The following is a 25,631-nucleotide window of genomic DNA, read 5'->3' as shown; positions in this document are numbered from 1 at the left end:
ACTAACTTAAACTAACTAACTTAAAAAAAACAACCTTTTTTTAAGGCAAAACAATCTTCACAGTTACAAATGCATAAAGAAACTTAAGAGATATAATGTTTATTTTTCAAAACTATAACCTTGGAAGATGGGAAAATTTCAGCAGTGAGGGCTCTCTAATCTAATCTATGGAATTTGTCTTGTCTTATCACATATTTCCTAAGTGGGTTGGACAGCACAGCAGGAATTTGGATTCATGTGTACTCCTCTGTATATCTACAATCCTGTCCATGGCCCTGATCACAGGGGACGTGCAGGGGACAAAAGACATAAGACTGGCAGGAAAACATATGGAATGTAATAAGGTACATTTAGTCATTTACTGTACATTTAGTCATTTACTGTACTTAGGCAACTTCCATTTTATAGCACTTATTCTACTTTACTGCATTTCAAGATGGAATATTGCACTTTTTTTATTCACCGCATTTTCCTTATAAAGTAGTCAAGCTACAACGACATATGATCAGCTTTTAAAACATGCGTTGTAAAGCTACCAGTAGAATGCAAAAATGTTTTATTTATTGTATTATAATTATAATATGACACTCATTTGCTATTTGTCTAACAAGTAACTTTACTTTCCATGCTTTAAATACAGTTATATGACAATAATCTTTGAATTACTGTGCATCGATACAGGACTTTTACTTACAATTAAGTATTTTTACATTGTGAACATGAATACACTTCCATCACTGTACTTATAAAAATCATTTTGACTTGTCAAAGAAAACATAATAATGGAACATAAATAAAAAAAAATGAAAGCTGAAAACATGTTGTGCTTACTTGAATATGTACAGTGGTGCCAAAATATTCAGAAGCAATATAATGCATGACTGGATGAACCTACTCACTTCGATTAATTTAAAAAGCACTGTAGTTTATTTAAAAAAAACCAAAAAACTGAACAAACGCGAATGACTGACTGAATATGCTGTGATGTTGTTGCTTTTTAACACTGAAATAACTTCGGTGTCCCCTCTTGATCTCCAGGAATTAAAAAAATAATGCGGGCAGACGCGAGGGGGCGACGTTGGTCTCTGTAAAACTGGGAGAGAGAAAGAGAGAGAGAGAGAGAGAGAGAGAGAGAGAGGAGAGAGAGATGATGCTGCTGCTGCTGCGCGCTCTGCTCTGAGATCCGACTCCGGTGTCAGCTCGATTCAGTCACACGGCTCCCGCTCAGACATGGCTGGAAATTCATCTAACGTCTCCTCTTTGTTTCTCCTGACTTGTATGGCGAGATGCAGAATCGCGAATCACTCGCTGTTTAATCCACTGCACAATGGGCACGTCGCTTTGCATTACGGCCGATATTGTTGCGCTCCGTCTATTACATTTGGAATTAGAGACTTATGTTAATTAGCTTCAATTACGCTCTTTTTCATCTTTTTGTCATCATCCTCCAAATGATGTGCAAGTAGTTAGACCCCCACTATTTGTGTCTCTCTCACAACTAGGCCTATTCCATTTGCATATTTAATTTATGCTTTATGAATTAAATTAGCACATGATGCAACTGCATTCCGGTTAAGGCCAGCATGTGAGGGGGTAAATGATAAGAATGGGAAGATAGGGGAACTAATAGGCTCCAGACTATTAGCAACACGGTAGGACTGAAGTATGACGGTTCATTACACTGAATTAAAATAAGTCATGTGTGATCCTGCGCTGATGGAGCCTTGGTTCCTAGTGATGCTCGCTACCTAACACTGGAGATATTACTTTATTTCATATGTTTTATGTTTCCCCTTATATAGTGTCTAGATGTGTGCTCAACTCAGAGGGACAGAGAGAGAGAGAGAGAGAGAGAGAGGGAGAGAGAGGGAGAGCAGAGAGGATGGCCATTGCACTGTGGGGTATTGCGTCACTAGCTGTCTTTACTTGCGCAGACTCTTTACATGGTGGTCTTTGACAGTGGGCATCCTACATTCTGACTCACGCATGCATTTGGTGTCAGAGCCGAGCTTTAAAAGCAAACCGTTGAAATAATTGCGTCAAGGGCAACTTCACAAGGGCCACGATTCTTTATTTAGCAGATCGGGAGCCGTTTGTCACACTGGTTAAAAAAAAAAATAAGAGAGAAACAAAATAACAAAAAAGAAAACCCACAACAATCACGATTATAATAAATAGTTTTGCAGCTTTTTGCTGTAAAACATATCAGAAATACCAATTCCCGTGGCAGCTGCAGTAATATCTGCACACAGCCCGGCCAATGCCAACTGTCACCCACTATTATTCGACTTTCTTAATTCACTGGATGTGTAAAACATTTAATTTCCCTGCTACAACTGAGGCTGGGCCTGAAGGGAAGAGGGGAGAAGAGGAGAGGAGAGCAGCGGCACTTAACTGGTTTTGTTATGAGGGCCCGATGTGTGCTCTGGCTGGCGTTGCAGAGCCCCAATCAGGTGCCATTACACCCGGTGTTTGAGAATACCATTGGCTGGTGGGGAGAGGAGCTGTGCGCAAAACCAACCCCGCTGCTCACACTCGCCTTACAGAAGCCGAGCTGAGAACATCATCCGCTTTGAGCGCTTAGGCGCAGTGATTACATCCTCACAGAGAGAGATAGAGAGAAAGTCCTGTTATTGCCGGGCTTTATTTAGAAGTTGCGTTTGTTATAGCTATCGGCGGTGCGTAAATAGGAGTTTTTCCTTTCTTTTACTTTCCTTTCCGCTTGTGTGGAATTCCCAATGTTGTTGTGTGACTTTCTGTGAAGAAGGGGCAGTCTGTTCTGTGCACAGGGAGTGTTGGCTATGCGTCCTGGCTCCAGCCTGCAATGTTTGCGCTGACGCCAAAACTCACAGACCGGTGCAGAATTGATTAAAACAGAGAAGCTCGGATCAAATGGCTGTGCTTCTCGCAGCTGAAACGACACAATGTTCCAGTGACCCGAGGCACAGGAGAGGAATTTCAGAATCGGACAGCCTTGTTGCTGTTTATTTCACTGCCTTTTCACGGACAGAGGAAATGGGAAATGCTCATTTCTTGTAAGCAAAGGGAATAACACTTTTTTTTTGTTTCGTCTTGAAGTGCAGTTTGTTTGAGAGAGAGGAGATGATTTGGTTCATATTTCTGCTCTCCATCCTGGATGGAGCGGTCTCTCAGCTACACTACTCCGTGCCAGAGGAGCAGGAACCTGGCTCTGTGGTTGGGAATATTGCCGAGGATTTGGGGCTGGACATTACCAAACTTTCCGCTCGCCGCTTTCAGACGGTGCCTAGTTCACGAACACCTTATCTGGAGGTGAACTTGGAGAACGGTGCGCTCGTGGTGAAGGAGAAAATTGACCGAGAAGAAATCTGTAAGCAGACCATCCCGTGTTTACTGCACCTGGAGGTGTTTCTGGAGAACCCGCTGGAGCTCTTTCGCGTTGAGATTGAAGTGATGGATATCAACGACAATCCACCCAGCTTTCCCGAGACAGACATTTCGGTGGAAATATCTGAGAGCGCCATACCCGGGACCCGTTTCCCGGTGGAGAATGCCTTCGACCCCGACGTGGGCACAAACGCGCTCAGCACATATGCCATAACGAATAATAACTATTTTTATCTTGACGTGCAGACACAGAGCGACGGAAACAAATTCGCAGAGCTGGTGCTGGAGAAGTCGCTGGACAGGGAGCAGCAGGCGGTGCACCGCTACGTGCTGACGGCTGTGGATGGGGGCATCCCGCAGCGGACCGGGACGGCTCTCCTGGTCGTTAAAGTTCTGGACTCTAATGATAACGCGCCCACCTTTGACCAGACTGTGTACTCGGTTAACCTGCGGGAAAACTCTCCCGTGGGCACTCTGGTTATTCAGCTGAACGCCACGGATGTTGATGAGGGACAAAACGGGGAAATAGTTTATTCTTTCAGCAGTCATAACGCCCCGCGAATAAAGGACTTATTCAATATTGATGCCAGAACAGGTAGGATAGAGGTGGCGGGTGAGGTAGACTATGAAGAGAGTAACACGCACCAGATATACGTCCAGGCTAAAGATCTTGGGGCTAATGCTGTCCCCGCGCACTGCAAAGTGCTGGTCAAACTCGTGGACGTTAACGACAACACACCAGAGATCGGTTTCAGCACTGTGACTGAATCTGTAAGCGAGCAGGACGCCCCGGGCACCGTGATCGCACTTTTCAGCGTCTCCGATCGGGACTTTGGTGAAAATGGACATATGAGCTGCGAAATACTAGGAGACGTTCCTTTCAAGCTGAAATCGTCTTTCAAAAACTACTACACCATCGTGACGGACGGTCCGCTGGACAGAGAGAACACAGATTCCTACACCATCACTGTGGTGGCCAAAGATAAGGGTCAGCCTTCGCTTGCCACCAGCAAGTCAATTAAAGTGCATGTCTCCGATGAGAACGACAACGCACCCCGTTTCACGCAGGCAGTTTATGATGTGTATGTGACTGAGAATAATGTGCCCGGTGCTTTCATTCACGCCGTGAGCGCTTTAGACCCTGATATTGGACAGAACGCTCTTATTACTTACTCCATATTGGAGTGTGACATACAGGGCATGTCTGTGGACACCTATGTGTCCATAAACCAGGACACTGGTTACCTTTACGCGCTGCGCTCTTTTGATTACGAGCAGCTGAAGGAGTTCAGCTTCATGGTGCAGGCTAAAGACTCTGGAGCTGCTGAGCTCTTCTCCAATGCCACTGTAAATGTGATCATAGTTGACCAAAACGACAACGCTCCCACTGTAATAGCCCCCATCGGTAAAAACGGCACGGCCAAAGAGCACCTGCCGCGCTCTGCTGAACCCGGCTACCTGGTGACGCGCATCGTGGCAATGGATGCGGATGATGGCGAGAACGCACGGCTGTCCTATAGCATCCTGCGGGGCAACGAGATGGGGATGTTCCGCATGGACTGGAGGACCGGGGAGCTGAGGACAGCCCGCAGGATCTCTCCCAAGCGGGACCCGCAGGGCTACTATGACCTGCTGATCGAGGTGAGGGACCACGGGCAGCCCCCCCTCTCATCCTCCGCGAGTGTGAGTGTAATATTAGTGGACAGCGTAGTTGAAGGCCGGAGTGGGGATCGCGGCTCGGCCTCCAAGGCAAAGGAGACCTCCCTTGACCTCACCCTCATTCTCATCATCGCCTTGGGCTCCGTGTCCTTCATCTTCCTCCTGGCTATGATCGTGCTGGCCGTACGCTGCCAAAAGGACAAGAAGCTCAACCTGTACACGTGCCTGCTGGCCGGTGACTGCTGCCTGTGCTGCGGCTCGTGCTGTAGCAGGCAGGCTCGCGGCCGGAAACAGAAGAAGCTGAGTAAATCCGACATCATGTTAGTTCAGAGCACCAACGTGACTTCAGGGGTCGGGCCCGTGGGGCAGGTGCCCGTAGAGGAGTCTGGTGTGGGCGGCGTGGGAGGAAGCTTCGGCTCCCACCACCACCAGAACCAGAACTCCTACTGCTACCAGGTGTGTCTGACACCGGAGTCCGCCAAAACGGATCTGATGTTCCTCAAACCATGCAGCCCATCCCGCAGCACTGACACGGATCACACCAACCCCTGCGGCGCCATAGTCACGGGTTACAGTGACCAACAACCAGACATCATATCCAATGGCAGTATTCTCTCTAACGAGGTAAGAGCAGCCTGGATCAACTGTTGTCGCCCAGGGCTCAACTGAAATCCCAATCAGAAGTATTACAAGTGCGCAAAACCGTGACTGTAAGGGTTAACCTAATTTTAAAGATCTCCAAGAAATCAACATCTGTGTCTGCTTCATGTCAAAGCGTCTTATCCATTCAGGTCACGCGCAGTAAAAGTCTCTGAGAAGACGGAAGTTGTATCTGCTATTGACTTGGCTGTTCTGCTCCGTGGCCTTTAATCATTGTCATGCTGAATGGTGATTGGTCATGTCAATTGTTAAATCTCAGGTGGCCTTTTAGTTTGATTCGCAATTTGACTGCTATCATAGCAACCTTTAAATCGTGCGCAATAGGCTGTGTGTGGCTGTGTACGTAGAATTTTCCAGTCAGACGACAGATTTCTTTTTACTTTAAAGTTTTAGCCTATATTTGGTGACGCTGGTTTATATAACCCCTACACTTTACTCGCACAAGCGCGCTGGCATGGGCAGGCAATTAAGTTACCGATGTGGTAAGGTGCGCAGCTTCTCATAGTGAGTCTCAAAAATGTGGAATTATGATCACTACAGTGAAAGGAAAACTCAACAAACATATAAACTGATTAAAAACTTCTCCCGTCAGAAGAACACTTTTGCGCATGCATGATAGTTTCATCACAAAAAATTTAGTTGTTGTATCCTTATGAGGTTATAATATCTGTCCAAAAGAAAGGAGGAGACGGGTGACTTGATGGCCCTGTTGTGCGTTCAGCGTGTGCGTTCTGCTCGGGGAGCTGAGGAGTTGGGGCTTTTTGTTGATTGCGGTGTGGCTGGATTGAAGCCAGACAGCCAGTCACAGCTTTGCCTTTGCTGCGCGTTAAGTATTCCGTGCACGAGCCGGCACGGCAGCGCCGTGAACAAAGGTTGTTCAGTTTCAGCATCGGGCGGCTCAATCATTTACGCATTCAATCGCCTCTCTAACCCACTCTCTCCCGCTCTTGTCTCCTATCGCCCACTCACTCAACGAGTGGATGTGCATACCGTCGGCACGCAGCTTCTTCCGACACAATTACACGTTGACAACCAATGTATGCATGCGTGGTCAGTTGTGTTCCCCTTATGTAGCTTAAACGCCCTCTTATGTGTTTACTGCTGTGTCTGTCTGGCATCAAAAGTGATGTGTGTATCTGTGGGTCTTCCAGACAAAACACCAGCGAGCAGAACTCAGCTATCTGGTGGACAGACCCAGACGTGTCAACAGGTAGGGAAGCGCACACACACACACACACACACACACACACACACACACACACACACAGACACACTGTATTATTACTAATGTGCAAAACCTAGTGAGCCACGTAGCATCCACCATCAGAGGACCTATAACACCCAATAGGCCTCATGGAACCACAGCCTATTCACATATCAATAAAACTGAATATTACACCCATCAGTGTGAATCCTGTATATTCCACGTCATTAATTGTGGCTTTGAGAGGCTGCACAGTTCCCAATGTGTCCATAACGTTCATCTTCAATTTGGCATCAGTCCCATAACTGACAGAGCAGCACCTATTAAAGCTCTAATGCTGGATTTCATTACATGCCGCGTGTAACATCCAATTTAGACTCTTGACGGCCACCGTGACTGCTTTAATATGGCGCTGATTTCTGATTCTCCCTCTCTTTCCCCGTTCTCTCTGCCCCTCGTTCAATCCTCCTCCTCTCCTTTCATCCTCACAATATTGTATCTCGACCTCTTCCTTCCCTCTCTCTGACACGACTGTCTGCGCTCTCCCACTCGCTCACTTCCCTGCCTCTCCCAGCTCGGCGTTCCAAGAGGCAGACATCGTCAGCTCCAAAGACAGTGGTCATGGCGACAGCGAACAGGGTGACAGTGACCACGATGCCACCAACCGGGGTCATTCGGCTGGTGAGTCCCCCCCGCCCCACTCCATATACACAACATGTAATTACACTGTCATTTCAGAGCTCAAACACACACACACACACACACACACACACACACACACACTTCCCTAATCTGTTTCCATAGCGTGTGTTTGTGATTGTGAATGGGATAATGCTGAATTGCTGGTGCGGATCGGTGACTTTTAATTTCCTTAATTTGAGAGTGTGCGAAGGCCCTGGGCTGCGGTGTTGCTGGTTGGCTGGCATGAACAGGCCCCGGAGGCGTTGATTGTATTTCACACCCGGGTGAAAAGGAGAGAAAATTTGGGGAGAAGTATTTTCTGTTTCTGCCTCTTGCTGTTCCCCTTCTTCTCTCTTTCAAAGCGCACTGCTGTTTCACCGAGTGGTGCAGAAAGGACAGCGACTCACAGCGAGGCAGTGTGAGACCTGTAGTGCTTTAGTGGCACGAATCAATAGCCTCACTCACTGAAAGGAAAAGCCATGGAAGTTAAATTGATATAATGAGATGCATTTCAATCAGCCTCGCAGCTGGTGTATAGCAGCGCTTTTGTTGGTTATAGATTAAGCTGATCAAACACAGTAGCAGATTTTGCATTCTTTGTTTTTGTTAGCCACGTCTTTGCAGCTCTGGCTCAAGTTAAGGTGATGGTAAAACGTTGGAATCAGAGAACATTTCCCCATCCACACCCTCACTTCGGATTTATTTACTCACTCTCATTTCTCTTTGAAATTTAACAGTACGGTAGATTTTTTTCTAATACAAGGCTTTAGGTCTTATCATAAGCCTCCGCTTGTTCTCTCTAAAATTCTATTAGGTTAGTACCTGTTTATTGATCAAAGTGGAGTCAGACAAAAAGTGGAGCAATACAAAATCTCATTTCATATTGAATTGCCCTTTCCTTCTAAGGGATTGTTCCACACTGCTCGCATAAGACCCCAGTCTAGACCGGAGCCTGCCAAATATCATATCAGTGCTGGGAATACAAATAGAGCAGATTGGATAGGTGTTGTAGGATAGTTAATAGTCCTCATCAGGCTCCAGGGTGTTTGACATTATTAATGAAACAAGTCCAAATAAAGAGGCAGTATGCAGCAGTGGTAGTGTCACTCCCCAGCCTCACTGATTAAACAGAATGGGAAGGTCAAACTGTGTGACTCTAATGCAGAACTGGAAGAAATTCAAAGGCCTGTTGTTCATTTATCAGCAATAAATTGTTTTGTGGAATAAATATTAACATAGATGTTTGAACATATGTCTGGAGTTGAACTGAGTCCATCAGATCTAGGAATATCAGCACAGTCATGCAGAGTTCGGCTACTTTTTAAGCATTTGCACAATTGGACTCAACAGATCAGAGACGCACAGGAAAGAGAGCGGATAACAAGGAGTGTTGGGTGTATGGATATGTGATATGCACCTTAATTTATTCATCAAACAGTTAACCTCAGACCTCAGTAAGAAATCAGCCCTCACATGGTGTTCTGGCCTGCGACTGTATTTTGGAACTTATTATATGTGGAGTGCTGCCTTGAATTGCTTCTTGGTGGTAACAGGACCACATTTACAAACCAATAACATGTCTCCTCGGCTTTACTTGGCTGCGGGCATGCTCACTTGGCACTGGCCTGGGAGTCTACCCAGTTGGTGCTGTAGTCTGTGTTTCATACGAGGAACCCAACATTTGTTCCTCATGTTGGATTTAGAAGGGAACAGCTTAGCACTCCATGGGAGGTAAAATCACAGGACTGGTACTTCGGAAAGAGGGACACGGATGTCTGTAAACAACAAAACCAAACGCAGTGCGATTGTATGTGTGTGTGTGTGAGTGTGTGAGTATAAAAAGGTATACCATTTGATTTGATTTACTATGTGGGCGAATACATGATACCTGTACGTAATCTGGTTGTATGTGTCTGTTCTGTGAAAACGAGGCTGTATGATAATGTCTGTACTGAAAAGGAGTTTTTGTTTGAGGCACTGCTCTGGGAAGCTTAAATGAGATTCAGTCTGAGAAGTAGCAGTTTGTGCTTGGCACACTGCCAGGTGTATATTGTCCCTTTAATAGGCATGCTCATTTGCCTCTTTCTATGTATATGTGTGACATTCTTTACTGAGTAAATAAATGGGGATGATAATATCTGGTTGTCTCATATCGGTTGCATGCTATGTTCATTGATGCTACTGTGTACATTCATCTGAAAGACTTTGATGCTGAGTGCATGTTTTTTAGTTTTGCATGAAGGCGCTAGAAAATCAAACTGAATAAGTGTGAGCCAAAACTATGGATAGACCACGTGTATTTATATTTCTGCAGTACTTGTGTGTATAAGCAAATCGCAATACGCACGTATGTTTAGCATGCACAAGAAGCATACATATTTGCATGTGTGTGTGAGTGTGTGTCTGACACAAACATATTCTTTTCCAGGGTTTGTGGCAGGGTCTCATCCTTCATTCTGTCTCCCCCACACGTTGGCTCTCCGCAACACTCGGCTGATCAGTAATTCATTTCTGGAACCTTTGCATAGCAATTATCAAAGGAGGGTTAGAGGCAAGGTTTCCTCATGGGACTGCGCCACACACTCTCCCTTATGGTCCACCTCGGAATATTTCAAATCAAGGGGAAACCATTTCCAGTTGGCATATCATCAACTACACCTGCCGCGGCTTCCCGCTCGGCCGCTTGTCTGACACTTTAGAAAATAAGTCTCCTGACGTGGTTTTAAATCAAAGGGACACTGCCTGTGAGGCTGGGATATCAGCAGATACCTTTAAAAAGTGGGCAAATGGCTTTTCTGAGAGCAGCGTGTCTGCAGAGAGGCACCGCTGTGTCAGGAGCCAAAGCACTATTGATTGACTACTGCACATTTTACCTCTCCGTACCAAGCCCTCCCTCCTTGGTTGGGCCGTTTGATTCAAATTAGACACTGTTTTCCTCATCATTTCCCTCATCATCATAATGGGAGATGGCAAGAGTGAGCAAGCAAATAAAAAAATGTGACAGATAAGAGAGGATAAAATATTCATCAGTGGAAAAATGTGGCATCTCAGAAACCTTCGATCAGTCGTGGAAGGCTGCGTGACGGGCGGGAGACTGGAAATGATCATTATCATGACGTTTGTTTTGGTGAGAACAACAGCCATGACAAATGGGACAATTAAATCACTGTGGCAACGGTGTATTAGATGGCTGATTATGAATTAGTGGCGGGCACCGTGTTGCAGTTTCTCACGTCAGTGCGCTGTCAGAGCAGTTTAGCATGCAAGGTTTTGAAACGCCCTCCTCTCAGGCCCTAGATGCTGACAAAACTGGGAGCTGAACCATGAAAACAAAAAGATGGTGTCAGGTTTACTTCAAAAGCTCACATATTGAAAAACATAAAGAGACCTTGCTTAGTTTGTGAGAAATAAAGTGAAAAAAGACTTTATTCTCAAATAAGACAACAGCTTTACCTACATAGTGATAAAATTTCAAATAAACAACACAAAAGGGAAAAAAAGGTGATTTTGACTGAAAACATCTTCAGTTCTGTAGACAATAGCAATATCAGATCGATTTGTCTGGTATGCCTAAGAAAATGGTTAAAAATGCTTCAGTCAAAAGATTCATCTCGAAAATTGTTTGCTTTGTAAAGAAATTCAGTTAAGTCTCACATGAGACAATGAATACCAGCAAATCTTTAAATTTAACGAACAAATGTTTGATTTGGAAAAGAACATAAAAAAATAACACAATCATTCAGTAAGGAGTAATCAGTCCAAAACAATTCCAACCTTTAAAAGAGGTGACACTCAAGCCTTCAAAATCCATGAGCAGAGAACAACACAAAGAAGAAGAAAGTATCTCAATGTGACACGAAATCTATTCAGTCTAATAAACAGTAAAAATCTATTACAGCAAATAGGATAAAAACTTTGCCTCATTAAAAAAATCAATTTGCATTTTGTCTGTAACAGGTGGAGATGTCACCACTTCTTCTGAGCTGATGGCTTGTTGAATATCAATAAAAGTCATAGCAGTGAAAGGGAAAGATCAATCAGTTTGATTAAGTAAATGACTATTTGTATTCAACATACCAACAAGGCAATGTGCCTTCCTTATCTCACGCTAAGTAAGAAAAAAGCAACCTTTATATAACTTGGTACATGGAGAATGGAGTGTATTTAAAGCCGTGCTGTGTGGAAACGAATCAAAACCGCTCTCAAAAAATAACGGTTCCCAGTTCCCAGTTCCCAGTCCATATCTTGCAGAGTCTCTGTATGAATGTGTTCTTAGCATGAATAGGCTGAGCTTTCTGAATAAACCATAGCAAATTAAGTGTTCCCAACCCTGACATGGATGAAAAGGAGGACACAAGTCTTTTTGGATTTTAGTATCAATACATGTGAATATGCCTCAAATCTACTGAAAACATGAGAACCTAAAAAGAAAAAGATGTATTCACATTGGCTCAAAGAGAAACCTTCGATATTTTTTACTGAAGTTGAACAAGAGATGGTAAGACCGATGGAAGTCTAAGCAAAGTCTCGGGAGTCATAAACATGTTTTGCCATTGAGTAACACACGTCATACCTTTCTACATGAAGATTTAATGCTAGTGAACAAACGATCCAGCCAGGCTGAACTTCTTATATAAAGATAAATATGTCAAGATATGTGTTGGAAATGCTCAAAGTGAGCTTAGGTATGGGTAAAGAACATAAACTAAGTCACTTTTGTGCACACAGAAGTACCTCAGCATGCATTCTGATAACAGACTGAAAGGAGATTTCCATGTTACTACAACATGGGTCTTGTAGTTTTGGCCACTAATCTCTTCAAATAACAACACTGTGCTCACCAAGTTAATTACTGACATGTGGGGATGCAGTCACATGGCGAAAAAGAAGTAGGACAGGGCAAGAAACAAACTTGTTAAACGATCTTACAGGTTTTTGCCAGACACCCACGTCAGCCAAACTAATTTGGAAGAGAAAACAACAGAGCGTCATTGCACAGTTTCCCTGTGTAATCAGGAATGGTGGTACTCACTGTTCAGCAAATAAGGAAGTAATAGCTCAGTAATAATTACCCAGAATTACCCTTAAATGGTGCAGTCAGGGCTACCAAGCCTTTATATTTTAGTTCACTCCATTCAAAGAGTAGAGTAAGTGATGAAAAGCGTACAAACCAGACATCAATAATCGGTGGTCATCCAGAGCCTTTGCTCTAACAATATCTAAGGGGGGATATTAATCAAACAGACACTGTTAGGGCAAGCGGCCATCTTGGCTGTCCTTCCCAGGCTGGTTGCCGTGGAACAAACATCGAAAATGGTAGCTGCCTCTCAGAGACTCAGAACAATTTCTCTCTCTGTCATTACTGGATATGGCGGGAACCATCTTGCACTATTTTGGCCCCGGGAGGTCTCTGGTTTACTCATCACAGCCTCGCTGGCCAACTCCTGTAAGGAAGCTATTCTACTCCCCTGCCATCCTGAGATGCTGTCCAAATATTGACATTATGTGTCTGCATTCTCTCCGGAACAGTGGAGGACAAGATGAAAAACAGAGGTATGGATAGAAGACACCCTCCACCTTGGGGACAAGGAGTGTTTTTTGTTGTTGTTCTTTTTTTGAGAGGGAGAGAAAGAGATAAAGAAAGAGGAAGAAGCAGGCAGAGAGGATTAAATGCTAGAGAAAATGACAAGAGACAGAGATAGAGAGGAAGAGACACAGAGGGACTAATAGAGATGGAAGGAGGGAGACAGACAAATGTATGGATGCAGGGAGGGAACGACAGCAAACCGGACTGCAGTAGATATATACCCACAAAATGAATTCAGACATGGGGCTCATGATTTCCCATGATTTGTTTTCCTTCATTTCTCCGCTCCCAGTTGCTGGATGTATGTCAGGCAGCGCAATTAGTCAAATCACACCGACGTGGGATTTCGGAAACACTCAGAGATGTAATGGAAAAAAAGAAGCAGTGAAAAAAAGAACAGAAGTGCTGATTGCTTATTAGCAAGTAGATTGTGTTTGCATTGTGTGGCGTTGTTTATGTCTCCCAGTGTGTGAGTGTGCGTGTGTTCTTCCTGCCTGATGAGGTCACAATGAGAGATAGGGCTGCTGGCAGGGCCTGTCATTGCCAGTCACTGTTTTGGTTGTTGTTTTGCTTCCTGTCGGCGGAAGAAAAGGTGCTTCACGGGAATCAACAGCCACTGGGTGTCATGTGGTGTCGTGGCCTGTCTGTCTGTTTACTTGTGTACATTTACATATCTCTGCGTTAAAAGAGTATTTTTAAGGAGGTGTGTGTTTGCAAACACACGTGTTGATGTCGCTGTTTTTTATGAGTGAGCCAGCAGGCAAAAAAAAAAAAAAACCCTGAGTAGTTTGGAAGCTGGTGACAAAAGTTTCTCCGAGCCTGATGAACGGTAAACAGTGACTGCTGCAGACTATATTTACCAGTCATATCCAGAGCACAGTACGCCTGATTAATAATATACTGAGATATGAGAAACGCAGAACAAGCTGAGCTTTCTCTTAATCCTTCTACATTAACTCTTCATCTTCTTCTGTATGTGTGTCTGTAAGCTTTCTGCACGGCTGCAAGTGTCTTCAGTTTGACACCTGTGCTTCAGTCTTTTTGCTGATATGTTGGTCCAATCACAAGCGCCACGCCTGCTTTATCTGCACAACAGCATAGAGTTGATTGGAGGTCTTGAGGTCAACGCCTCTGTGTATGGGAGGAGGAAATTAATTTGCGGGAAAGTCCATTAAAAGGCTAAAGGCTAACTGTAAGGTAGGAATTAGCTGAAATACCATGATTTATGTGCCCCAACCTTTAAAGACAGACATAAATATACATTAGTTCCAGGGGTGTATTGGAGGGTAAATGCAAGTCAGCGCCACTCACAATCTGAATTAGCATTTATACAGGTCTTCCAGAGAGGCTTTACGGCACTGCTCTTGTTGAAAATTTTTAGATTGCTCGGTTTGTGCTCCACTGGATCATGGCTTCTTTTCTAGAGTTCTGAGCCGCCATTGACCCACAACCTACATGTGCTAGTTGGTGATGAAAACAAACGAACCCTTTGGCTGCAAAAGCACTGACTGGTCCTGCCTCTGTGGGCCAGGCAGATGAGACCGAAGTAAACAGATGTATTTAAAACTTGCTGAATCAAACACAAATGAAATGCAAAGAAAGTAGCTGTCAGCTCTCATATGCAGGTATTTGCCCTCAATTGCTATTTTTCTGTTTTCTTTTCTCTGCAGTTTTACTCAAGTAAAGTAAAGAACAATTTCAAAGCAGGTCGTAGGCTCCATATGTCCCGCAGGAAAACACTACTGTGCCGTTAAGCTTCGGCTGGTGTAATTAACGCTATAAAAAGAGTAATTTTACATCTACATCTACATTGCTCACATTGTCTGCATTCAGTCTTAGTCATTATTAAACTGGCACAAGCTCCAGTCTGACCTGGAGAGATTAGACAGGGTTAACGAATATAAAAAGCTAATGTTAAATTGGAGATTTTTTATTTCTGGTACTTAAATCAAATTCGTCTCTCTCCAATGTATAACCCTTCTCCCATCTCCATCTGCGAGGCCCAGGTCTCCCCCTGTCTTTTTTGGCCATTGCTCTTTCCATCTGCGATTTCCCAGGTCTCCCCTCTCCTTCCTTATGGTTCGTCCTGCCTGCTGTCTCTGTCTGTGAAATCTGTGAGTCCCCCCCTGTCTGTTTGGCCCACGCTGTCCCTCGTCTGTGAGCCTCGTGTCTCCTCTGGCTCTCTGGCCACTGCGCAGTCTTTGTTGCCTGTCTTGCTCCCCGTGAGGCCTGAATTAGCAACACGATTAGATCCACACAGTGCACACAAACCAACACACACACACAAAACTGAATCAGCCACAGAAGTTCTGAGACAATGTGTTGACAGGGCATAATATACAGCATTGGTATTTACATGTGCACCAGATTACATTTGTGGTTAGAATAACTCGAATAATATTGGAAAATTATTAAGTCAGTGCTGTCAGTGGTTTTTGCTTTTATGTTTAGTAGCTGTTCTGGTACTGAATTATATTTAGAAGTATTCTGGTCATTTTTTGGAGCATCTTTAAACAAGATAAACACCCTCCATTATAATAATGGAAACTTTTTAACACAAAAGGTAGAAAGACTAAAAATGCAACCCTGTTGTACTGATATTTTATGCAGAACAGATGATAGTGATGATAAGAAAAACTTCAAGATTAAGTGTGACTAAAATACAGATTATATTTTTTTCAACTTTTTTGTACGGCAAAGGAATTTCCTGTCTTCCCTGAATAATGTGTCCAGGTAATTATTTATGTAGCCTGAGAGGCAAAAAAAAAAGTAAAAAATCTCACTGCTCACTCACCCACTGCTGCTCGTTGAGCTTATTGCTTTGAGCGCTCAGTAATAACCGACAGTGACTCATTCTGTATGTGCATATCAACAACTCATCTGCACTATTGTGGCTGGATTTCCATCCAGCCACGATACTGTTTAGAGAGATTTTAGGAGGAAAAACAGCCTGACGCAACAAAGGTGAGCAGGACAAATATTTTCAAAAGCAAGGTGGACACATCCCCTCCAGCCAGAGTGAAAATGACACCCTCACCCAGCTGTCACGAGAGGAGCAGCTGATATGATGTTACCACAATAATGTTACCAAGAAACAGGTTTTTTTTTTCTTTTTTCCTTTTTCACAGTGTTTCAGTCTTGTTAAATTGGCATCCTGTTGTGGGAGCATATCTGAAATACACAGACCAGTAGAGCAGCATCCAATCTGACAGAACAAACAAAAATGAAAACTCTGACAATGTGCACGCACCACCATTTCTTAAACGACTCGTGACGTTTTCTCTGTACTCGCGTCTTTTGCTGCAGGTAGAGATAATCCATAATCTGTGACAGGCTGATATTTTGAGATTTAGTCTTAATGTGCAGACTGGAGGAGGTGGACAGGATGTGGACAAAGTGTTTTTTTTCTGTCCTTAAAGCTGCAGGCAGCCTAAAGATGAAGCTGAAATAGAGCAAACAAATTACATTATGGCAGGTACCTTTTAGGTTATCATATTACGACATTGGGGTTACTGTATTGATCTTTTCTGGTTATTAAAAGTGATATATGGTGTTCTCCCATCCCCCTTGAAGATAATTCTTTTGTCTCTGCGTGTATATCATCTGCATAGGCTTATCTTTCTCTGTAGCCTAATATTTACTGATATCTGTATGCTTACATTGCATTGTTGTGTGTGTGCGTATCTGCTTTTAGTAATAGAGGAACAGTGGCATTATCAGTCGGAAGAATCAGTAGAATAGATTTGTGTAAGTGGACCCTTTGATCTGAAGCTCTCCCAGCCTCAGGGAATGACAGATTACAGATTGTTTGCTTTCTTTGTTTCTCTAACTCTCTTTTTCTGCCTCTCTTTCCTGATTTATCCTCCTTTCCTCCTTTCACCCTAAAATACTCGTCTCAAGCTTTGATCCCACCATTCCAGTGCTTTCCTGCCTTTTCCTGGCTTTACTGGAAAACCAGCAAAAGTACAAATCCAATCTGCGCACTGAGTAGAGAACGGCTGCAGAGTGTCATTTCTATGATGAGAGTCATTACAGTACCATAGTATAATAGTTCATGCCTCTTGTTCCCTTTTCTTTCCTTTCATAATGTCTCTTGTACTCTTCTTTCCCCTTATCCTCCTCTCTTTATTCTCTCTAAGAGAGTGTAATTAACATAACTGGTACCTCTTTCATGCTGGCCTTCGTGTGTGTGTGTGTGTGTGTGTGTGTGTGTTCTATTATATCATTTCAGATGTTAATTTAATCTTTTTTTATGTTGATGTTTTGTTTTTGGCAGTAGCTCTGTGTCAATTACACACTTTGTCGGTTTGTATAGGGATGATTGACATTTGAGTGTAATTACGGAGACAGTGAATATTTTGTTGGTTTTTGTGGCACATTTCTTAAGATAATTGTCGTTTTTTGTGTAAAGATGATGGAATATGGATCCACAGTTTGTCTCTTGGTGTTTGGGAATCAATTGTGAGTCTGAGGATGTTGATGTGGAGAGGGCTGAAATGTTTTTGTTACACCACATCACTTTGATTGCACATTTCATTCGAAATGAATGAGGTAAGGAGGAAAACAAACAATTCACTTCATCAATGTTGGCCTTGTCTCTTTGATGAATAGCTTTTGCTTCACTTTTTGTGCTTGCGACATTGGCAAATGATTGCTAACTTATGTTCTCTCTTCTGGTCTCTTTCTCTCATCTCCCTCTCCGACTCGTTTTTTCACTCCAAATATACCACTTTTCCTTGGCCTCTCTTTTTTCATCCCATTTTACTTGCCACACTTCCCCTTATTCTGTAATCTTCCATCCACATTTCCACCTGTTCATCTCCCCCGGCCTCATCCTGCTTCCACTTTAAACTAAATAAATTAAAACAATCTGTATCCCCTCTGCAGGTGCTGACCTGTTCTCCAATTGCACGGAGGAGTGCAAGGCACTGGGCCACTCCGACCGCTGCTGGATGCCATCCTTCGTGCCGTCCGATGGGCGCCAGGGGCCGGACTACCGCAGCAACCTTCACGTTCCCGGCATGGACGCCACACTGCCCGACACTGAGGTACCCTCCTCCGTCAACCTCTCCGACCAACTCACCATGACCTCGTCTACCGCTTCGTCCAACGATAGGTCATTCTCCACCTTTGGCAAGGATGGTCAAAGGTCACAGTCACACCACAGCCTTCACCATCACCTCCATCAGCAGCAGCAGCAGCAGTACAGCTCCAGCACGCTAGAGAGGAAAGAGTATGATAGGGGGACCCTACCGTACAAACCCACCTTTCTCTGTGAGTATCAGTATGAAAATTCCCTGGGACCCTATGACTTTGGTCTGGTCCAGTACAGATACTAAAGGAGGGGACGATGAATCTGCCTCTTGATTCTGATCTGGACATTTTATGTTGTTCATCAACTTTTATTTCTTCTATTTTAAAGGAGTTTTGAAAAAAATGCGGCTTTATGTTTTGTTGTACTGTCTTTTTCTTCTTATTTTGTAAATTATCATTTCTTCTTTTGAATGTAAAATGTAATCTATCATTGCTAAGTCTGCTCCTCTAAAATCCGCTTTGAAAAATTCAATCTAACCCCATCCTAACCCAAAATACTGTCTGTAATCATGTGACTTATTATAAAATAAACAAAATTTAAATTGGACTCATGTTAAACTGCTGTGGCCCCTTTTTCTTTTTCCTTTTCTCCAAATTTCCCCTCAAAATTCTTTCCAATCAGCCATTTTATCTGATGCTCATATAAGCAAAGGTCACTGACATAAACACTTCATGTTTATACTCTTGCCATTCTCACGCACCTTCAATTAATTGCTGTTTACAGTTGAAAACTTGACTTGGTTGAGTAGACAGGGAATGTAAGATAGATCATGTTGTAAAGGACATCTTTTTTCATTTGCTCAGCAACTGAGCTTGCTCGAGCATGATGACTTCCCTACTGAATAGCTCGAAAGGTGATACACCCAACCCACGCTTCTTCTTTTTTTCACAAGGACTAAAGTCTATTTTGTTCTTAAAAGGAAGTCTGAAGTGTCTACACTCACTTTCTTGCAGATCAATACCTGATATAAAGAGGGGTGGGTGAGGTGGGTTTGCCAACCCTGAGGTCAAGATTCTTCATTTGGAAAAGTCACATATGCAAGTTTCTGTGCACGAATGCCAGGAAACTATTACAATATGAGCAGGGCTTAATTTGGAAAGTGAAACATATTGATATCCATTGGAATAAAATTGAGTTTCCAGCTTGCATTTGTAAAGAGGCTCAATCAGAATCAGAGAAAAGGATGGCAGGACACTTCTTGCCGCTTTCAATTGCTTTCCAAGCTCCACATTACATGAATATTCTATTAGCTCTAAGAGTAGAGAATGGATTTGATATACACATTCAGTAGAGAAGTCATTTCCAGTCAAGTCACCACCATGTTAACCACCATCCTCCATGATGCTGCATGCTGACTGTGGGCCGCCTCTCAGGTAAACGATGAACACAATAACCTGACCTTTTTTTTTTCTTTTTCTTATTTGCAAGTTAGCAAACAGGGCCAAGCAATCTTCCACTTGTGCATCAGGTCTGTGGGAAAAAATAATTTGGATTTTGCCTTTAGGTGCGAGTGGCTGCTTTGCTCCAAATATAGCTGCTTGCGCGTCTGCTCTTCTCGTTTGCCTCACAGGGTTAGGATAAATGCACTCCATATTCGCTCAGTCCAAAACTCACAACTTCATTATATTTCATTTTACTTTTTTGATTTACGATTTCACCAGTTCTTCCTGGTCTGTTGAAATAAATTGACCTCATGTTGCTACTTTAAAGGTTTTGTTGTTCATCAGTCTGTAAAAAATATGAGAGTAGTCCCACAGGCTGAGGCTCTATTAACCAACAGGCATCATGTTCTACTTTTATAAATAGCATCATATGCTACTGTTGGCGATGGCAATGCTCTGATCACCAGGGTTGCCTTGATAAAGGGTTTATAAATGTTTAATGCTCCATTTATAGATAATTAATGAAGCAATTAGTGCTCTGTGTATTTTCTATGCATGCATTACGTAGCCATCAAATTTTGAACATTTATCTTCACTGATGGACGTGTTTTTACACAATTCCCAAATTAGTTTCCCCATTACACTGCAAGGACCAGCCTTTAGGGTATATAAATAACTTCACAAAGAGTCCTTTGTGGCACGTATCCTTCAAGAGATGGTATTTCGAGCTGGTTGTGTCATTAAAAAGTCTCATGGGAAAGGGTGCCAGTTGTCTTAACAAGTATGTTCTCTGTCTTTTCAGCCCGCAAAAGGATTTGCTAGCTCGTTCCATGTGGACCTGTCGGAGACAGCGTGAATTTCTATATTAGACCACCAACACTGATGCTAGAGACAGCGAAATAAAACTAAACAGCAACCTGGACAAAAGCAACCTTGGTTAAGCTTCATTATCTTGGGTGGCGAACTGTAACAAAGCCTTGGCGGTGGTCACCAGGGAAGGAGAGGAGAAATAAATATTGAGTAGCTGCAAACCTCGAGATATCTGAGGAACAATCCAAGGCCTTATTCCTCTCAGCAGGACTGAGACCAGGGCCACAACAATGGACATGTTCAAATTATAAAGTCATCAGCAGATAGAAGACAGGAACTGAAATGGACACAGGAATACAAAACAAGGAGAAGAGGGACTGATTGACTCACAGAGGAGTTTTTTTTTTCAACTGAGGAGTTAGCCTCTAGAGATCTGTGTGTGCCTGTTTACATGAAGAAAAAAAAAAAAACAACTAATGTTTCTGTACAAACTTCAACCAATGTCACATGGAACCCTTTAGCTATTTCTATGGTCACCACTAAGCCAACTGTACAGAGACTGTGTGAAGGGAAAAAAGAAGACTGACAGACAGAGAGAGAGGGCAGGAGACTGAGAGAGAGAGAGACAGACAATTAGGGACAGAGAGAGAGAGAGAGCAGGTGTTGTACAGGTGTTAAATGACACAGAAAAAAAGGAGGAAAAGGGGACAAGCAAAGCTGATGGGCAGTACTATAAATTCTGTATCTCCGGTTTTTTGACTTGACTGTCTTTATATAACTTCTCTTTTTTGTTTCTGTTGTTCTTTCTGTGTGGTTAAAGTGTGCAGACTCTAACGTATTCCAACTTACCGTTACAAACAGGAACATGCCATCTGGAGATGGGTTCAGTCCTCTTTCAAGTTTAGCCACTTCAGGAAGGAGATTTTAACAAATACTCTGCATAGGAAAAGAAGATGAAGCAATCATAAAGTTCAGTTTATCAATAAAATAACACATGTGAATGTTCTTATTTCTGAACACGTTCCTTCCTGAGCTGACTGCAGAGAAAGTGAAATGAGCCTTTACCAGAATGTGGTTCCCTTGATGCCATTGGCCTATACATAAACAATCAGACACACTCAGTGGTTTTTATCATGTGTGCAAAGTGTTTACTGTGCTATTTTAAAAAGCTTATAAATGAATATAAATCTATATATAACTATATATATATATATATATACATATATATATACAGTATACTTTTTTTCTGAAAACTGTGTAACCATTGGTTAGTTTCTACACCTCATAACGTCATTCAATTTAATAATACCAAGTGCTACAAAATAAAGACTTGTGTCGATTAAAACGAGGAGGAGTCCTTCTGCCTGAAAAGCAAACCTCCTTCAAACCAACCAAGGATTAAGTTGATGTTTTTTATTTGATTGTTACTTTTCACCGTTTACAGACGCTGGGCCTTGTTGTGTGTAGCGAAGACACCAGTTGAGTTGTTTTGGCCTGTTGTGTATTTTTACTAGCAGAATATGTGTTCATGTACAGGAAGAGGGACTATCACAATCCAGCTAGATATCAAAGGTTTTACAATCATTTGAGAGAGGCATACACAGACAAATATGGACATTAATAGGCAATACATGGTGAGGAGCACAGTATTGCACACACACACACACACACTTACACACACACACAGGTCAAGTGGTGATAAATAAACAGTGTCATGGAAAGTCTGTAATGTGTGTTTTGTTGCCTTCACTTGGGAAAAAAACTGATCAGTAAATAAGAGCATGTCTACAGCCATGCTAGTGGCCATGTGAAGATGTGCTTTGAGCTTCACAAATTAGCGTTAAATAGTACAACAGAGGCTGAAGTCACTAGTTTTAGAATTATTTAAAACCACATTGGACTATTGAACAAATCCTGATGAAAAGTTATTTGTTGCAAGTGTTCCTACTAAACTTATTAGCAATCCATCTAATGGTTGTTAAGATGATTAAAAAACTACAAATGTGTTGCACCACATTAAAAGTCAGCAAACCACCAAAGTCATTTAATTTCATCATCTTGGACCCCTTAATGTCTGTAGAAACGCTTGTACCAACACATCAAGTACATGTTGAGACATTTTACAGGAAAAGTGAAAGCTCTGACCTGCTGGCACTGAAGGAAAAGTTAGCAGATCACCAAAGTCAGTTGGATTCATCCTCTGGGGAACATGAGCGTCTGTACTAAATTTCATGGCAATCCATCAAAGAGTTGTTAAGACATTTAACTTCAAACTAAAATATCAACCTGATGTTGCGGCTACAAAGGAAAGTCAGGGAATCAGGAAGAAAATACGGTGGACAATAAAAGCTAGAACCTGCCTATTGCCAAAAGTCCTCACAGAGCACGTGAGCTGCTTTCACTGTTGTTTTTAGCACACAAGTTTTCTTGAAAAGAGATTCGACTATCCCAAAAGAATCTCATGGACTTTCAAGATGTAATCACCACGGTTTTGCTCTACTTTCCTCTTTCGATGACCTCAATAACTAATCAAAAAACTTTTCTGGTGCCTGTCACTCTAGCCTTCTGTCCGTTTCTTTAAAGAAAATCACTGAAGCCATCTCCCTACATCCCAATCCTACCCTTTCACTCCAGTGTGATCTGTACATGGACTGGCACAAGATCACAGACACAGGAAGAAGACGAAGAGCGCTGAAGTCTGGATCTACTGCTGCAAATGTATTCTGGGGTCATGGTGGAAACTGACACAGATGATCTGTTTGCCTCTGTCACAAGACAGCCTTCTTTAACCAGCAGGATACATGTGACCATCCCATGAGCTGATCTGATGGTTGCCTTCTTAAATGAAATGCTTTTGAGGTTCTTAATAAATTCTCATCCTGAAACAATCCAGTGTAATATCCCCGTATGAGACTGGAAAACGAGGGAAAGAAGAAACGCAACAAAAAGCAAGATTGTCCTATTATTTCCCTGTTATTCCTGTGTTATTACTGTAATCTTCTGTCCTTACCTTCCCCCTGTATGACTTACATGTCACCTTATGATTATGATACTGCAAAAGACAAACTGAAGTATTGCCAAGTTTTCTCGTGTGATTACGTGTGTGTGTGTAACCCTATGTTTCATCTACTTCCTGATTATTTCTACTACAAACTTTGAAACTCATGCAAAGCCAAAAGCTCAGTATGGAGAAACTTTTACTTACTTTTACTGGTGCCAAAATCAGTTTTCTTAAAGAGAGAGAGAGAGAGAGAGAGAGAGAGAGAGAGAGAGAAGAATTCGAAGTATCATTCTATAGGCCACTACAAAATTAAAGCTTAATACTACTAAGTTTTTTTTTCCCGTCACTGAAATTGTTAGGTTATAACTTCTCGTATTGCCTTACCTTTACTAAGATATTTACATATAAACATTTATTTATGTTTAACCAAATCAACTTGATTGTGATTCAACTTGTGAGTGATTTTTGTAGATATATGCTTATTCTGAATTTGCTGCCAGCAACATGTTTCAACCAAGTTGGGACAGAAACAAGAAAAGACAGTGAAACTTGTCAAATGCTCAAAAAGCACCACATTTCCACAGGTAAACAGGTCCATTGGTAACAGGTGATAGCATCATGACTGGGTATGAAAGGGACATCCTCAAAAGGCTCAGTAGTTCACAAGCACTTTGCAATTGACATGGTTGTATAATGAATATTGCTACATGGGCTCAGGAACGCTTTCTAAAGTTCTTCACAGTAAAGTGTTTGTTTGCAAATAAACAAACATGAAGCATACATGCTTCACTCAGATTTCAGACAGTACTTGAAATCCTGCTGATAAAATACTCCTTACTCTGGGTTATAGCTAGCAAATAAAGGTTGCTCAGAATAAGATATTACCTTCATTTGGAGTAATTTGGAGCACAGGATGTGGCTTAGCAAGAATGAATCATGCTTCAAATGTTACAGATTTAATACCCAGCTTTAGTGCTTCTAAGGAAGAAAGTGCAGGAAAACATTTTGACTCCACAGGGCAAGCCAGACGACCTGCAGGTGGAGACTGACATTCTATCAATGGCTGTTAGTTCATCTGATCTGGTTGTCCTTCAAGGCGCCTCTATGGCAGACAGAGAGAATAGGAGTCATTACAACTGAATCATCTTGTCCAGCTCCCCTCTTCTCTCCATACAAGGTTGAGTGAGGTGACCTAGCTGTCTGTCTGAGCCTGTCCTTCATATTCTTCCCCCTGGCAGACGCACTTCATTACTCTGGCTAAATAGACTTTCAAGAGACCCCATCAGCCATCATTTACACAGCCTGGCCCTATCACCTTTCACCACAGCCACCTCATCAGACATACACACCCTGCTATTCACACATGCACTACATGGTACGCCCATGCAGACACACATGTACAAACTGGACACACATACTGTTCTCCTTCCTCCTTTTCGTTGTTATCCCTTGCCTTCCCATCAGTCAACACACTCGCACACACACTTTCACACATACACACATCCTTGAGCTGTGTTCCCTAGCCACCTCATCAGGCAAGACCAGACAGCTATTACAGTGTGCGCTGGCCATTTCTCCTCCCATCTCTTCCCTTATCTGCTGGCTGGCTGGGTCTGAAACAACCTATTGACCTGAGACGAAGCCTTGCTGCCCTGTTGACCTGGATGTACTCTGCAAGCATTTAACAGAATGTCTGCTATCTTTCCACACACCCAAACTCCATCCAACAACATTTTATTCATGTCACCTCAGGTAAGGCAGACCATTGTGTTTGCTACCTGGGCCAAATGGTCGTCTGGATTATGTCACAATGTCAGGACATTACAGAGGAGCAATGACTTGTCAGCATAAATTCACTTTTCTGCAATCATTTCAATCCAAACAGCTTTGGAAGAATACTGACATCACATCTTTTGACATATAACCTCTGAAATAAGCATTGGTTGCAAACAGTAATTTGAATGCACAAAGTCATAAATCCAAAGATTATTTTGTAATTAAATCACTTCTGGAAATTAGTCCTGTAAATGTGAATGTTGTTAAAGTCAAAACAAAGTAGTTCAATTACATTTTTGATTAAACATAACATGGTTAATTAATCTATGGTTTATGCACTCTAATTTTATTCATTTGGTCTATAGTTTTATTAATCAGGTCTTATTGAAGATGCTGTTGACAGCATCTTT

General features: G+C 42.6%; 1 protein-coding gene across 2 annotated transcripts; it reads left to right on the top strand.

Moving 5' to 3' along the window:
• Positions 1 to 2,216: 2,216 nt before the first annotated feature.
• Positions 2,217 to 22,168, top strand: pcdh10a (protocadherin 10a). Of its 2 annotated transcripts, XM_046403773.1 has the most exons (5): positions 2,218 to 5,649; positions 6,837 to 6,895; positions 7,464 to 7,570; positions 18,045 to 18,431; positions 20,437 to 22,168. In XM_046403773.1, the coding sequence occupies exons 1-5, from the start codon at positions 3,103 to 3,105 to the stop codon at positions 20,454 to 20,456; spliced, it is 3,120 nt and encodes a 1,039-aa protein (XP_046259729.1). In that variant the 5' UTR covers positions 2,218 to 3,102; the 3' UTR covers positions 20,457 to 22,168. The 2 variants fall into 2 exon arrangements, with proteins under 2 accessions (XP_046259720.1, XP_046259729.1); XM_046403764.1 differs by having other exon boundaries at positions 2,217 to 5,649; positions 18,045 to 22,168.
• The last annotated feature ends 3,463 nt before the right edge of the window (positions 22,169 to 25,631 follow it).

The sequence above is a fragment of the Scatophagus argus genome, chromosome 2 (assembly GCF_020382885.2).
Source record: "Scatophagus argus isolate fScaArg1 chromosome 2, fScaArg1.pri, whole genome shotgun sequence".
NCBI lineage: Eukaryota > Metazoa > Chordata > Actinopteri > Scatophagidae > Scatophagus > Scatophagus argus.
The sequence above is the reverse complement of the archived record's forward strand: the minus strand, read 5'-3'. Positions and strand labels throughout refer to the sequence as shown.